At 36.7% G+C, this 14,034-nt stretch overlaps 1 protein-coding gene across 1 annotated transcript; it reads left to right on the top strand.

The window, feature by feature from the left end:
* The first annotated feature begins 5,919 nt into the window (after nt 1-5,919).
* On the top strand, nt 5,920-10,517 carry LOC136232538 (plant UBX domain-containing protein 4-like). The gene is made up of 4 exons (XM_066021757.1): nt 5,920-6,200; nt 8,241-8,529; nt 9,161-9,256; nt 9,940-10,517. The coding sequence occupies exons 1-4, from the start codon at nt 6,049-6,051 to the stop codon at nt 10,324-10,326; spliced, it is 924 nt and encodes a 307-aa protein (XP_065877829.1). The 5' UTR covers nt 5,920-6,048; the 3' UTR covers nt 10,327-10,517.
* Nucleotides 10,518-14,034: the final 3,517 nt, after the last annotated feature.

Raw genomic sequence — 14,034 nt, 5'->3', positions numbered from 1 at the left:
AGTGGAGGAAAAGCAGGAAAAGGCATATGTATGCATGGCAGCTTACAAATAGCGGATCGCGGCTTATCATGACAAAAATACAAAGCTCGTCAATTTGAATGTGGGAGATCTTGTGCTCCGAAAAGCAGACAAAATCCAATCTACGGAAGGGAAAGGAAAGCTGGGGATCACCTGGACAGGTCCGTACCGAATAGTCACCAAGATTGGATTCGCCACATTTAAAATCCAAGACATGGAGGGAAATACACTGCCGCGTACATGGAACATCCAGAACCTCCGCAAATATTTCACCGGAAAATAGTATGTAATCAAGGTCTTGAGTACTCTTTTTTCTTTAGTAAGTTTTTATCCCATGAGGTTTTTCTTATTAAAGGTTTTAATGAGGCTCACATGTAAGACCCACTTGCTGTAATAAGTCACATCGCCATTCAATAAAAAGCAACTTTTGTCCTATCAATTCTTTTTTAAGTATTTTCTTGTAGCAATATAAATATTCCAGATTAAAAAAGAGGGAGGGCCAACAAACGCATTTTCACATGTAGGATAATGCTTTCTCCTCAAAGATAGGAGAACAATCTCAACGGCGGATCTATCTACCTCAAAGATAGGAAACAAATTGATCCCCGTCAGAGATAGAGTTAAAACATTTCTCAGACGTGAGATCTTTACACTCTTGTACACTCTTTCCAAAGAAGAGTTCAAAGTCCTAGTGGCGGATCGATTCACCTCAAAGATATGAAGCTAATCGATCGCCTAAGGCAGCTTAATTTCTTCAAAAGGAATAAAAAGCTTCAAGCCTTCGCAAAGGCTCACACTCCTGAGTATGGCCAGGCGCCTACTTCGGATCAAACATTAAAATCCTAAAACCCACAAGTTTTACTTGCTAAAACATATAAAGCAGAAAAGTAAAAACCAGCGGTTGTTCAAAAAGGGATTAAGTTAAATTGTACGCAAATTACATTTAAAATATCAAACAAGAACATTTTCCCCCGCATCTTGCACAATAGATGCGCCCTCTGCAGAAGGGGCTCCTCCTAGCGGAACAATGCTCTCAGTCAACTCATGGCTATTGTCATCTGCCTTGCCATCAGTCTTGTCATCCGCCTTCAAGGATGCTTCACCAATATCTTCGGATTCGAGATCAACGACAGGCTTGGTTTCTTCGACAGATCCACTCATCACCTTTTGGATGTGATCACGGATGCAGTCATGAACGTTTGGGATCTTGTGATATTTAAAGACAACATCAACATCCGGAACAACATACTCTGGATCATTGAAATCAATCTCAAGATGAGCAAGCCGGACATACTCCATGATCCACTCTCCGTAATAATATGCACGCTCTCCCGCCAGGATCTCTGCCTCACCTAAAGCATCCTCATGATGCTTAGCATCCTCCTCTATCTTCTTCTTCAGACGGCGAATCTCAGCGTCTTTGCTTGCATTCAGAGCAATAGTAGAGGCGACATTTGTATTAGCCACAGCAACTTCTTTCTCCAGCCTCTAAATAGTTGCCTTATCCGCTACCCCTTGCAACACCTCCGCTTCCAAGGAACGCATGTGTGTATATGCCTATAAAAAAGGAGCACACATCAACACACTTTCATCTGTGTAAACACAAAAATTAAAGAAGGGCAAACTCACCAAAAGAAGTTCCCTTTTTCCCATCATTGCATGGGCGGATCTGGAGGACACACTCTGATCATCTTGCGCCTCAGCAAGTTGACCAAGGGCCTCATTAACATCATTGATGACAGACTCTTCGTTCACAGACCCTTTTCGTCTAAATCTAGTAAGCCAATAGTTTCCTAGGTCGGGTTTCGCCACCTAAGTAGAAAGTAGAAAGCAAATGATTAGGATTCAAGCAAAGAAAAAGAGACTGCAACAAGAGGAATACGTTTTCACGTTCCCCCATTGGCTTTTCAGCCCCAATGGCATCCGCCATTAACTTCCCACTACCCAGAGTCCCGGGTTTCTTCTTCTTGGTTAGAGGAAGATCCATAACGTCAACCGCAGGACGCTTCCCAGAGTTCTTGAGGGGATCCGCTACCTGCTTGTCTTTTTTAGCTGCTTGAGCCGCCTCCTCCTTCTTCTTTTTGCGCATCTCTACAAGGGCGCGACTTGCCTCAGATAAAACCTTGACAAGGGAATAATAGAATAATCAAGGTTCAAGGAAAAACAAATTTACCTTCATCAAGTTGTGTAAACTTCACGTAAGAGATCTTGTCTCCTTCCCGGCGGATCAAGGGAATGTCATTCATCATAAAGTCCAAGGCGTCGGCGTATGTCCACGCATCTGCCCTGATACTTTTCAGGATATCCGCCACTTCCTCGTCACTGTCCGTCAATATACGCATGTCTCTAGCCATATGCAAAGGTTTGGCATTCCAAACCGACGGAAATCCTAGAGATTCGCCCTCTCCTATCTTTACAAAGAAAAATCTTTCGTCCCAAAGATGGACATTTGGCATCTTACCGCAGAAGGGCGAATAAGTTTTGAATTTTGCGAAAGTGAGGAAGGATTCGGCCTTTCGCTTCGTTGGTTTATGGAGAGACCGAAAGACACGAGGGTTACATACTATCCCTAAGTTCGAGGCCAAATAACAATCCAGAGCCAGATCTAACCAGCCATTTGGATGTAGCTGGCTGAAAGTGATGTCAAAGTAAGCTAAGATATCCGCCATCATCTTAGGAAGAGGAAGCCTAAACCCTCTTTCTACATGACAACTGTACACAGTCAAATATCCACTAGGCGGACAGACGGGTCGCTGATGAGCAGCCGCCAACTCGGTCTCATAATTCTTAATCCACGAAAAGTGATCCGCCAGATTCGCTAGATCCGCGACGCTCATACGAAACGGAGTGGACTCCGCACGTGGCGCCTTTTTCCTGGATGGAGCTGAAGAAGAAGCCTCCATCCCAGAAAACTGCCTAGAACCTATTGTCGGAATAACTCGAGAAACGGCGATGGGAAGGTTCTGAATCCTACCTAAACGAGTTCGATTGCTATTACGCGCCGAGTTACACAACTCAGCTAAGTCGCAACTGATAGTACCCTCAGAAGAATCAGAATTTTCCGAAGAAGAAGAAGTCCAGCTAACTACGGTTTCGGAAGAAGTGGTCAAATTAAAAAGTTCGAATGTAGACTCAAAGGATGAAGAAGGACTCCTAAACATTCAGAAAAACAGAATGAAAAGATTCACTTACATGGGAGTTAAGGCTTTGAGGATTCTGAAACTCCAGGAAAATTCTGGAAAAAACCCGAAGAAAGATGGAAGAGGAATGCAAATGAAGTAGAAAGAGAAGGAGAGGAAAGAAGAAGGCGTTTTCTCTTCCATCGAGCGGCGCGCCTATGACACGTGTCACCCACCGATTGGCATCGAACAGAGTGACCATCAATACAAGTCATCATGACGGCGCGCGAAGAAGCTCAAAAGCCCTAAAGGACTTTAAAGGAACTTTAGGGGAGCTTCTGGTAACATTGAGATATTTACCAAAGGATCAAGGAAGATATTTGCCCAAAACGGCCGTGTATTGATCACCTGATAGCGGAATGCCATGGCGTATCAAGCAAGGGGATCCGACAGGCGGATCACCTTGACTTCGCCACGTGAGATCCATAGTCAAACCTATGTGGAGATCCGCCATAACCCCTCGATCCGCCAGCGGAGCAGCTGAGCCGATTCCGCAATAAAGGCCATTAATGAGCTATTAATGAGCTAACGGACATACTTAAAGGAAACCAGTAACCGCCATTAATGAAGCATTAATGGAGACTTTCTAGTTACTAAAGGTTACAACTTCATGACTATATATAGCTTGCATCTCAAGCTATCAAGGTACACATTCACACAAGCTTAGTAACCCTACTTTGTCAATTCAGTTTATTCCTCCTTATTCTATACTGACTTTGGCATCGGAGCTTCCCCCCGTCGAACCCACAGGGACGGAAGTTAATCGGAAATTCTCCACTAGTCATCAGAGTTCAATTACATCTTAGTTTGACTCTTAAGTTAAAATTTGAAGAAAGAGACTAAAAAAATCAACTTCAATAGCCTTTTAGTGAACTCTGAAATTACTCAAGCATTGTTTGGCAAATAGCTGATAGCTAATCAACTTCAATAGCCTTTTAGTGAACTCTGAAATTACTCCGGCATTGTTTGGCAAATAGCTGTTAGCTGATAGCTAATTAAGGGAGAAAATCTGCTGTCCCCATTTCGGTGTCCCCTTCCATGTCCCTCTCACAAAAAGTGGATCTTTTTAACTCTCACAAAAAGTGGATCTTTTTAATCATGTGGGTCCACTTGGCTCATAAAATATATTATTTTAATTAAAAGGGGTCACTTTTTGTGAGAGGGACATAGAATGAGACACCAAAATGGGGACAACAGATTTTCTCCCGCTAATTATATTAGCTGTTAGTTGATTACTTTTTTGGTTATAAACTTTTTTGGTAAAAATTAGCTAATTGCTAATAGTTGTTTGTGTAAATGACAAATAAGGATATGGTAAAGCATTTATTTGGGATTTAAGAGTAGTAATTAGATGTAAAAATGTCATCCAAAAGAGGTGGAACAATAAGTTAATTGAAAAGGCTCTTAAAATGAGCTTTTTCAATCCAACAAACTCTTTCAAATATCTCTTCACCAAAGACCGCTATTAGAGGTTTGATTAGTCAAAACCTCTAAAATGGCTCAAACCTCTAATTTTACTTCAAAAAGCTCTTTACTAAGTAGAGCTAAGTCTCTTCATTCTTTCTATTAATAGAGAGGCTCTCTTCACTCTCAATGACTTTCGTATTTTATTTTTTTGTTTAGAAATAAGAAGTGTCTCTTCTCTAACTATTGGTAACAATAATTAATAATTTTAATGATAAAGTAATAAATAAAGAGCGAATATGAAAAGTATTATTAAAGATGACATGACTTAGTCACTCTTTAAATCACTAAGAGTCAATTGTTTATATTATTTTAGAGAGTCAACTAAGAGTCTTTTAGATATGCTCTAAGAGACAGTTGAAGATGCTTTTAAGTTTTGTTTTTCTAATATAATAATATTTAATAAATTAGGATATGTTTTGTAATATTTATATAAACTATATAATTTCTAATATATAGTTTTGGGATCTCATAGAGATTTTCGGGGATCCCCACGAGGGTATTCTCAGTGATCCCCACGGTTTAGGATAGTACCCACCCACATTCAAATTTAGCCATCGGAGGTAAAATGTTCCCCACTCCCATCCCACTCGAAATAATTCGGTGATTTCCTACCCATGTTAGTTCGGATCCCCACTTTTCGGAGTAGCACCCTTACTTAGGGGCGAGTACAGTTCGGTACAATTCGAAGATTTGAAAATCTCCAGAATTGTATCTAATAAAGTCAACGGTATAATTCGGTTCGGTCCTACAGAAAAAGCCAACGGTTCAATCCGGTTCTGGATCTTTTTTTCCGGATATTCGGTCCAGTTCTATAACCTCTAACATATTTACTCAGTAATATTAGGAATTTGAAAATCTTTAGAATTGTACTTAATTAAATCAATGGTATAATTCAGTTCGTCCCTATAAGAAGAATCAACGGTTCAATCCAATTTTAGATCTTTTCTTTTTAGATATTCGATCTTGTTGAAGAATCTCCGATCCTACCCTTGCTACTAAACAATAGTAGATATATAGATATGAAAGGTTATCATTCATTCAGCTCGTATTTTAGTGGATAAAAAGGAAATTAAAAAATAGATTAATAAAAGTCATTTTTAAAGTGGTCTTCAATAATTACATTAAGTAAATATTTATTATAATCATTTAATCCAAAATAACTTAACCGTCAGATAAGAACTCTTAATCAGATTTCAACCGTCAGATACGAATAAATTCAACAACGCACTTCTACAAATAGTCTGATATTATTGTGCTCGTTCATGAATTTCTAAACAAGGAAAGAAAAAAAAACCACACCGTTTTATACAGAGAAGTCTCATCATTATTATCATCATCATCATCGCGTTGAAGCTCTACTTTTCCAATCCAAGAGCTCCATCCAATGACATCTCGTGATAAGAAACCGGCGAAGCCATCCAGTAGTCGCGGCGGAGGTATCCGTACACTCTCAGATCTGAACAGGCGTTCAGGTCCTGACTCTGATAGCGACGATGATGATTCTCCTCCAGAGTACTACACTGGTGGAGAAAAGAGGTTATTTCATGCTTTTGATTTTTTACTTGAATTCTGTTTATTTGCTTAATTAGGTTTTTGATTTCGAGATGTTGTTGTGTAATTGAAAGCCGATTGTTCATCTATTCATGTTCATAAGTTTAGGATTTCATTTCATTGATCAATTGCTTTTAGAATAGAGGGAATACAAGTCAGGATTTCATCTGATTGACGTTGGTGAAGTTCTTTACTGTTTGTTTTATATGAGAATTTGGGAAGCTATATGAAAATTATTATGTTTTTAAGAAGGGGCTTAAGCTTAACTAAGGTGAAATTCGGGCTAGTTAACCTGTAATTGCAGTTTGAGCGAAAAAGGTAGTGTGGAAGAAGTTAATGGGTAGTGAAGGGAGTTGCTTTTAGGTCTACTGTTTGGTTTGTGAAAAAAATGTAATTAACGTTTGGGGGAATTTGTGGCCGTTCTACATATTCTTGATCATGGAAACGGTTCTAGCAGAAATGTTGCGATGAACTTTTCTTTATTAGTGTTTTTGTGTTTTGTTTCAGTTTCAGTTTCATCATTGTTTCCTAGCTATATTTTTTCAGCAATAACATTTCCCTGTTTCCGTCTATGATTTCAATGTTAAAGGATCTGGGTGATCATGCGTCCAATGAACATCTCACTGGAATTTGCTTTAAATGCTATGATGCTAAGAACATAGCAGTACTACTAGAGAAGCAAGTAGCGTTGTGTTGCTAACTTTCTCTTCATTCTTGGAATTATATTAAGCTTTGTACACAGCAACATAAATTTATTCTTATTTCTTGTATAATGTATTTTATAACCGATTAACAACCAAATTTTGATTTTTTTTTTCTTTCTGAAACTTTATTTGTGCTCTTTATGCAAGAAAATCTGTGTAAATATTCATAGTTTAGTCAGTTCCATGAGAAGTTGCCTTTTCTCTCTTAATGATGAAAGAACGCAGAAATCTTTCCTCTTTTTGTGTTAGGTGGCATAACCTGCATTAACTGAAAATGAAAACCCCTCTGACTAGGGCAATTCTTCTGACTCAGAAAAAGACAATTATTTTTGGCTTAAAGCCTAATTTGGACAGTAACCTTTATTCTAGAAGTCAATTGGATCTTCCATCAGTCAAAGCATATAATTTTGGGCAATGGATTTTTGAGAGGTTGAAGAGAAAGAAGAGAAAGGCATTGGGTGTTGTTGGATTTGAGTTAGGAGGTCTCAGAGTTGCTCAAGGGCTTCAGTTTTTAAATCTCCAGGTTGAGGAACTTGGTGGCGAGGAAGGCTTTTAACTTTGTGATGTCTTTCCATTTTATTCTTGTTTGGCTCCTCCTTTATGATACTTTCAACATGATTTGTCATCTGATATGCTTTTAGCTTCCTTGAGCTGGTTGGAGCTTGAATCTTTTTTGTTATCTTCCTTTTCCTTTCTCTCCATGGCTAGAACTTGATGTGTTCTTCAGAATATCTTGCTGATTAGATACACACACCACATGCTATAATTAGTCTAAACAAATAAAAAGAAGAATTGATCTATGCATGTAAGGAATAGGATCATGCTTTGACTGTTACCAACGTCACTCTACCGTTTGGGCAGGTTCCGGTTGATAAAGTTGAAACAGGTTAGGGACTTAATTGATGATTTTGAAAGGTTGAGGATGTAATTGACTTCTAGGATAAAGGTTTAGGGTGCAAATTTGGCTTTAAGCCATTATTTTGTGTGTTATATTTAGCTATTTTTCAGTTCATAAATTTCAGAATATGAATGACAAAAGTGGAATTGTTGTATTATGACACAAGCATATTTTGTGTTCATAATGGAGGTATAACACTTTTAGATTCAACATCAAATAATTACTTCAATTTACCAAAATATAAATGAAATATGTTAAGTGCATTTGTTGTTCCTGATCTGTGTCCAATATTGTTATTGAGGTTTATTTTCTTCCCCATTCTATCACTGACGTTATATTCCTTTGATTGCGTTGATTATTCTTTCATGTGTTTAATTTTTATTACGAGGCTGACACATTGATGGCTTACATTTGTCATTGAAGTGGTATGCTCGTTCAAGACCCTACAAATTCAAAGGGGGATGTGGACGCTATTTTTAACATAGCCAGGCAATTGGGAGCAGTTGAAGGTCCCCTTGATAGCCTTCGGCCATCTTCAAGCTCTAGAAGTTTCACTGGAACGGGTAGATTACTCTCAGGAGAAACTGTACCATCTGCTCCTCAGCAACCTGAGAATGTTGTCCACAATATTATTTTCTGGCTTAATGGTTTCACAGTAAATGGTGGCCCTTTGAGGAGGATGGATGATCCAGAAAATGCACCTTTCTTAGAGGTAATAATACCATTCAGTGGGATAAAAAGATTTGTTTGCTTGTGTCTGTATAATATAATCTCTACTTGGTCTGATGGAGGTAGGGTGACATCTGTTTTTTTTATCATCCACTGTAGCTTGATGTCAGTTACGGATCCACAATTCACTGACAGGGCGTGTTTGTGGGGATCTCTCATGATTTATGGATGCTAAATTGTTATTTTTTGGGTGTTTTTACATAAAAAATAAAAATAAAGCCTGGCACACCGTTTCCATGGAATTTTCGACATTTTCCAGCTACCAAAAAAGGGCGTCCCGGTCGCACTACGCGTCCCCGCTGAGCGAGGGTCCGGGGAGGGGTCCCACCACAAGGGTGTACTGGGGGCAAGCCTTCCCCTGCCAATTTATTTGGCAAGAGGCCGCTCCTAAGACTCGAACCCGTGACCTCTTGGTCACACGACAACAACGTTTACCGTTGCGCCAAGGCTCGCAGTCTTAGCTACCAATGGGTGAAAATTTCAGAATATGTCCAATTTGTTTTTCTGCACTCTTTTGCAGTCTTAGCTGGATAACCTGCGCAATTGTTGCCTGAATTACGGGTTGCTGTTATTATCTATAATGTTGATATTGTTTTGTTATGTCTATATTACAGAGCATCAGAAAGTCTGAGTGTCCTAAGGAGCTTGAGCCTCCAGATAGAAGTTCGTCAGTTCATGTCAATTTGATTAGAAGGGATGAACCGCGTCCAGTAAGTTGTTCTTTCTTCTGTCAAAGTTATTGCTTGCACATGCACACATTTAGTATTTCTTGTTTTCAATCATAGTTGTTAAATCGAAATTCGATTGAAATCCTCGTTTTGTGAATCGTGACTCGTGAATCTACTCGAATCGTAAGATTCAGTTCAGATACATAAACAGATACATAATTAATTCAGATTTTTTTCCCCACGTTATTCCTGAATCAGTGGAATCAGATGACTCGTTGGTTCGGCTGATTCACCATCGATTCCTGATCAATTTTGATTGATCTCAAAGAGTCTGCTCGAAATAGAGCAGACTCAGACTCGACTCGTACGATTCACCACCGGTTCTTGATCAATTTGGATTCATCCCATAGAGTCGGCTCAAAATAGAGCAAACTCTACTCCACTCGTATGATTCTAATAAGAGTGTTTTCAATATACATTTGAAAGACACTGCTGTTATTATAGCTATATCTCGAGCAGAATCAAGTTATCTTGAGCAGACTCAACTTGACTAGTATGATTCACCACCGATTCCTGATCAATTTCAATTCATCCCATAGAGTCGGCTCGAAATAGAGCATACTCGACTCAACTTCGAATCATACGATTCTAATAACTGTATTTTCAATATACATTTGAAAGACAACAGGTATAGCTATATTCTCGCTGGCTTCTTTTTTCTGCAGGAACCAGAGAAGCAACGCCCAGCAGCATTCCAAGGAGTGGGGAGAACACTAGGCAGCACCAGTGCTCCTCCAGCAGCAACTGAACCAACTCCGGATCCCGCCCCTCTGAATGCTTCTCCAACCCCGTCCATGGGTCTAATTGTGGACGAAACACTGCCATCGACTTCAATTCAGCTCAGGCTAGCAGACGGAACCCGGATGATTGCTCACTTCAATTACCACCACACAGTGAACGACATTCGATATTTCATCAACGCATCGAGACCCGGAGGCCCTCAGAATTATCAGTTGCAGCTGATGGGATTTCCTCCCAAGGTTCTGACCGACCCGAGTCAAACGATAGAGCAAGCAGGGCTTGGGAATTCAGTTGTGATGCAGAAATTTTAGAGGGTTTATGCACTTTATTTAGTGATTAATTAATCAATTCCTAAATATTGAAACAAGGTTTTCTATGGTTGTGTGGTTATTGGAATTGAATTTATGTGATGTGGAAGTTAATCTTCTGAACACAATATGAAAACTTGTATATACTTTTAGTTGCATCATTTATATTTCTAAATAGTTTCTTTGAGATACTACATTGCTATTTTTTCCTCGGAAATGTTTGTTTCAGTTTTTTTTTTTTTTTTTTTTTTTATATCTAGGTCGTTTCTTTGTTTCTTTGTTGGATATTTGTTGGAAAATATTATCCAGTAAGAATGAATCAAGTAGAGTTTAAGAAAATGTTTACTCTTTTATCGTTTATTTGTTGAAAAATATTGTCCCGTAAAAATAAGGTAAATAATTTATTAGTTCCCTAGTTTTTACCTAACACACTGTTTAGTCCCTCTATTTTGAAAAATACATTTTAAGGTTCCTATCTTTTGTTAATATTAACTTTGTGGTCCTTTTATCTATTTTTTTTTAGATTTTTAACCGAATATACCTTAGTTTTTAGGATAACCAAGGTACAATACAAGTTGACCATGTTACTCTGTTATTTTATATATATATATATATCTGTTTATACTAAAATATAACGATCATAATTCTAAAAAAACAAGACAAAAGGACCAAATGGTTAATATTGGTAAAAGTTAGGGACCTTATAATATGTTTTTGAAAATAGAAGGACTAAACAGTGTATTAGATAAAAAGAAAGGGACTAATAAATTATTTACCCTAAAAAGAAAATGTTCTACTGTTTTTCATCGTTTATTCGTTGAAAAATATTGTCTTAAAAATACCGAAAAATTAGAAAAATATTTTCTTAAATACAACCGGAATCTTAGGTATGGTACAAAGAGGCTATTCAGCCAGTTTTGGGCTTTAACCAAGCCATTCAGCCAGTTTTGGGCTTTAGGCATTGTTTACCTTTTTGTTTGGGGTCAAATACATAAATATCGTAATTAACTATAAAATTACAATTAAGTCATATCATCAAACTTAATTCTTAATATGTCATTATTTTCAATATATTATGATTCTATATAATAGTTTAAAAATTCTAGACTCCAATTCATAAATCATAAACCTTAGAAAATATATCCTAGACTTCTAATTTATAAATTCTAATCCTTAAAATATAGTAAAAGTACTGATTTTATTAGTTTGACATAATCTAAAATTATAACTTGACATAGTTGTAAATAGTTTTTAAAAGTTGAATTTCTGTGTAATTTTCCCTTTTTGTTTTGTTTTGTTTTTTTTAAGAAAAAGCCATTTACCTTCTCACACCAGATTTGACATTTTAATAAATTTGTTTAAAAGAATAAGATTGTAAATGATTTATTAAATCCTGACTATTATATAATTTATCCAATAATATCCTATATGATTGTAAAATGTCAATTTAAAATCCGTCTAGATTTGATGGTGACTTTTTAAAAATATAGGATAATATAATACTATTTTTAAATATTTTATATCATTCTAAAATTTTATGTTAACACTAACCATTTAAAAATCCGCTAATATCATGTTGGAAGGTCAATATAATATGTTTATAACAACATAGGAGGTTTGGATCGTGTTTGCAAGTATAATCATAATTGTATTACCATTATTAATAAATGTGACATGAAAAAACACGAGAGAATATAACGATAATTTTAAGTATTCGTGTCATTTTGGGTTAGCATGTCAACCCTAACCTAATTTAAAAATTACATATCAATTTCGTGTCAACCTAAAAATGACACATTACCTATTATGCTAACTCAAACATTAAAATTATGTGTCGATTTCGGATCGTGTAATACATTGAACCATTGAAAAGAACAAAAGTCAAACACCTTATAATATAAGACTAATTTTAAATAAAATCTTGTGGTTTCAGGTTTTTGTAGATAGGTATATATGTTTTTTTGTGTTACAAAATAAACCATGTGGTTGACAGCGTTAGCTATTTTGGGTTGACTTTGCCAAATTTGGCTGATAACGACCTCAAAATGAAGATTTTCAAGAAGTAAATAGTATTTTAAGTAACTTTAATTCTTTAATTTTTTAGTTTTGAGGTTATTTAGGTGTTGTTTTTTAAAAGAGAGAAAATTAATGTTTAGATAGAGAAAACTCCAAAAATAATTTTGAAAAATAAAAAATGTGGTTTTCATAGTAAATATGACACTAAACAATTTTAATTCTTGAAATATTCATTTTGAGGTTGTTATCAGTCAAATTTGGTAAAGTTAACCCAAAATGGCTAACGATGTCAACCATATGATTTGTTTTGTAATAAAAAGCTGGGTAAATTACACTCATGGCCACTGAACTTTACCAATTTTAACGTTATGGCCACTGAACTTCAATTTTTAACGATATGACCACTGAACTTTACACTTTTTAACGCCAATGGACACTCAACTTTAACTAACTCCTCAAAATGACTGTTAACGACTTCAAAATAAAAATATTCAAGGATTAAAGTTATTCAAAAAGTCATTTTCCATAAAACCATATTTTTTTATTTTCGAAAATCACATTTTTGGAGCTTTCTCTCTCTAAAAATTCACTCTCTCTTAACACCAAACAATACCTAAATGACCTCAAAACAAAAATATTCAAGCATTAAAGTTTCTTAGAATATCATTAACTTTTCGAATTTTTTATTTTGAGGCCGTCAACAGTCGCTTTGAGGCGTTGAGTTACCACTGATGTTAAAAAAAAGTGTAAAATTCAGTGGTCATACTGTTAAAAATTGAAGTTCATTGACTACAATATTAAAATGAGTAAAGTGACCATTACGGCTATAAATGAGCCGAACTGCTCATGAGTGGTTCGGTGTTCGCTCGATAAAAGTTCGACTCGACTTGGCTCTATTTGTAAACGAGCCGCTCACGAACATGATTTATAAGCTCGTTCCGTAAACGAGCCGAGCTTGAGCATGGTAAAACTCGGCTCAAAAGCTCACGTTCAGACTCTGTTAGGCTCGTGAACAAGTTCATGAACAAGCTCAATAGAAGCTTGTGAATAATATCGAAGGAGATGTTTAATGTTTATGCATGTAAAATTTTATTTATTTCATTTGCTAAACATACTATTATTTTATTTGATATTATTTCATTTGTGACCATAATAAACGAGCTTGTTCATAAACATGCTTAACGAGCTGCTCGCGAGCAAATCTCGTGAACAAAATAAATGAGCAGCTCGCGAGCCAAACTTGTGAACAAGATAAACGAACCGACTCGTGAACAAACAAACTTCTAAACAAGTCAAGTTCAAACACAAATTTGAGCTCGAACAGAGCTCAAAGCTCGGTCGAGTTCGTTAACATTATGACGAACTTGAGTAGGCCAAAGCTCGGCTCGGCTCGATTACCGCCGTAGTGGCCATATGTGTAATTTACCCATTATTCTCATATATATGAAGTTGAATCTATGAAGGCATCTAAACCACTTATAGTAATAGTTTGATCTCCATTGATAGTGTGATGTGAATAGATTGTATGATAAAAAAAATCTTAGTTTGTCGGCCAAAAAAGAAACCATATGTGCAAAAGGAGTCATTTCAAAGGGGAACAATTCCTCTACACCATTAGTTTATAACATCATGAAAGATAAGTTTATATATATATTGCTCGTGCCAAAGCAACATTGACAAGGGATTTATTTTTGT

This window comes from Euphorbia lathyris, chromosome 6, assembly GCF_963576675.1.
Source record: "Euphorbia lathyris chromosome 6, ddEupLath1.1, whole genome shotgun sequence".
Lineage (NCBI taxonomy): Eukaryota > Viridiplantae > Streptophyta > Magnoliopsida > Malpighiales > Euphorbiaceae > Euphorbia > Euphorbia lathyris.
Note: the sequence above shows the minus strand (reverse complement) of the source record. Positions and strands in the feature narration are given on the sequence as shown.

Excerpts from the sequence above, each read along its gene's own strand:
- LOC136232538 (XM_066021757.1), top strand. The coding sequence starts at position 6,049 with ATGACATCTCGTGATAAGAAACCGGCGAAGCCATCCAGTAGTCGCGGC. Across the intron at positions 6,201-8,240 it reads TACACTGGTGGAGAAAAGAG|TGGTATGCTCGTTCAAGACC; the intron begins GTTATTTCATGC and ends TTGTCATTGAAG. Across the intron at positions 8,530-9,160 it reads AAAATGCACCTTTCTTAGAG|AGCATCAGAAAGTCTGAGTG; the intron begins GTAATAATACCA and ends TCTATATTACAG.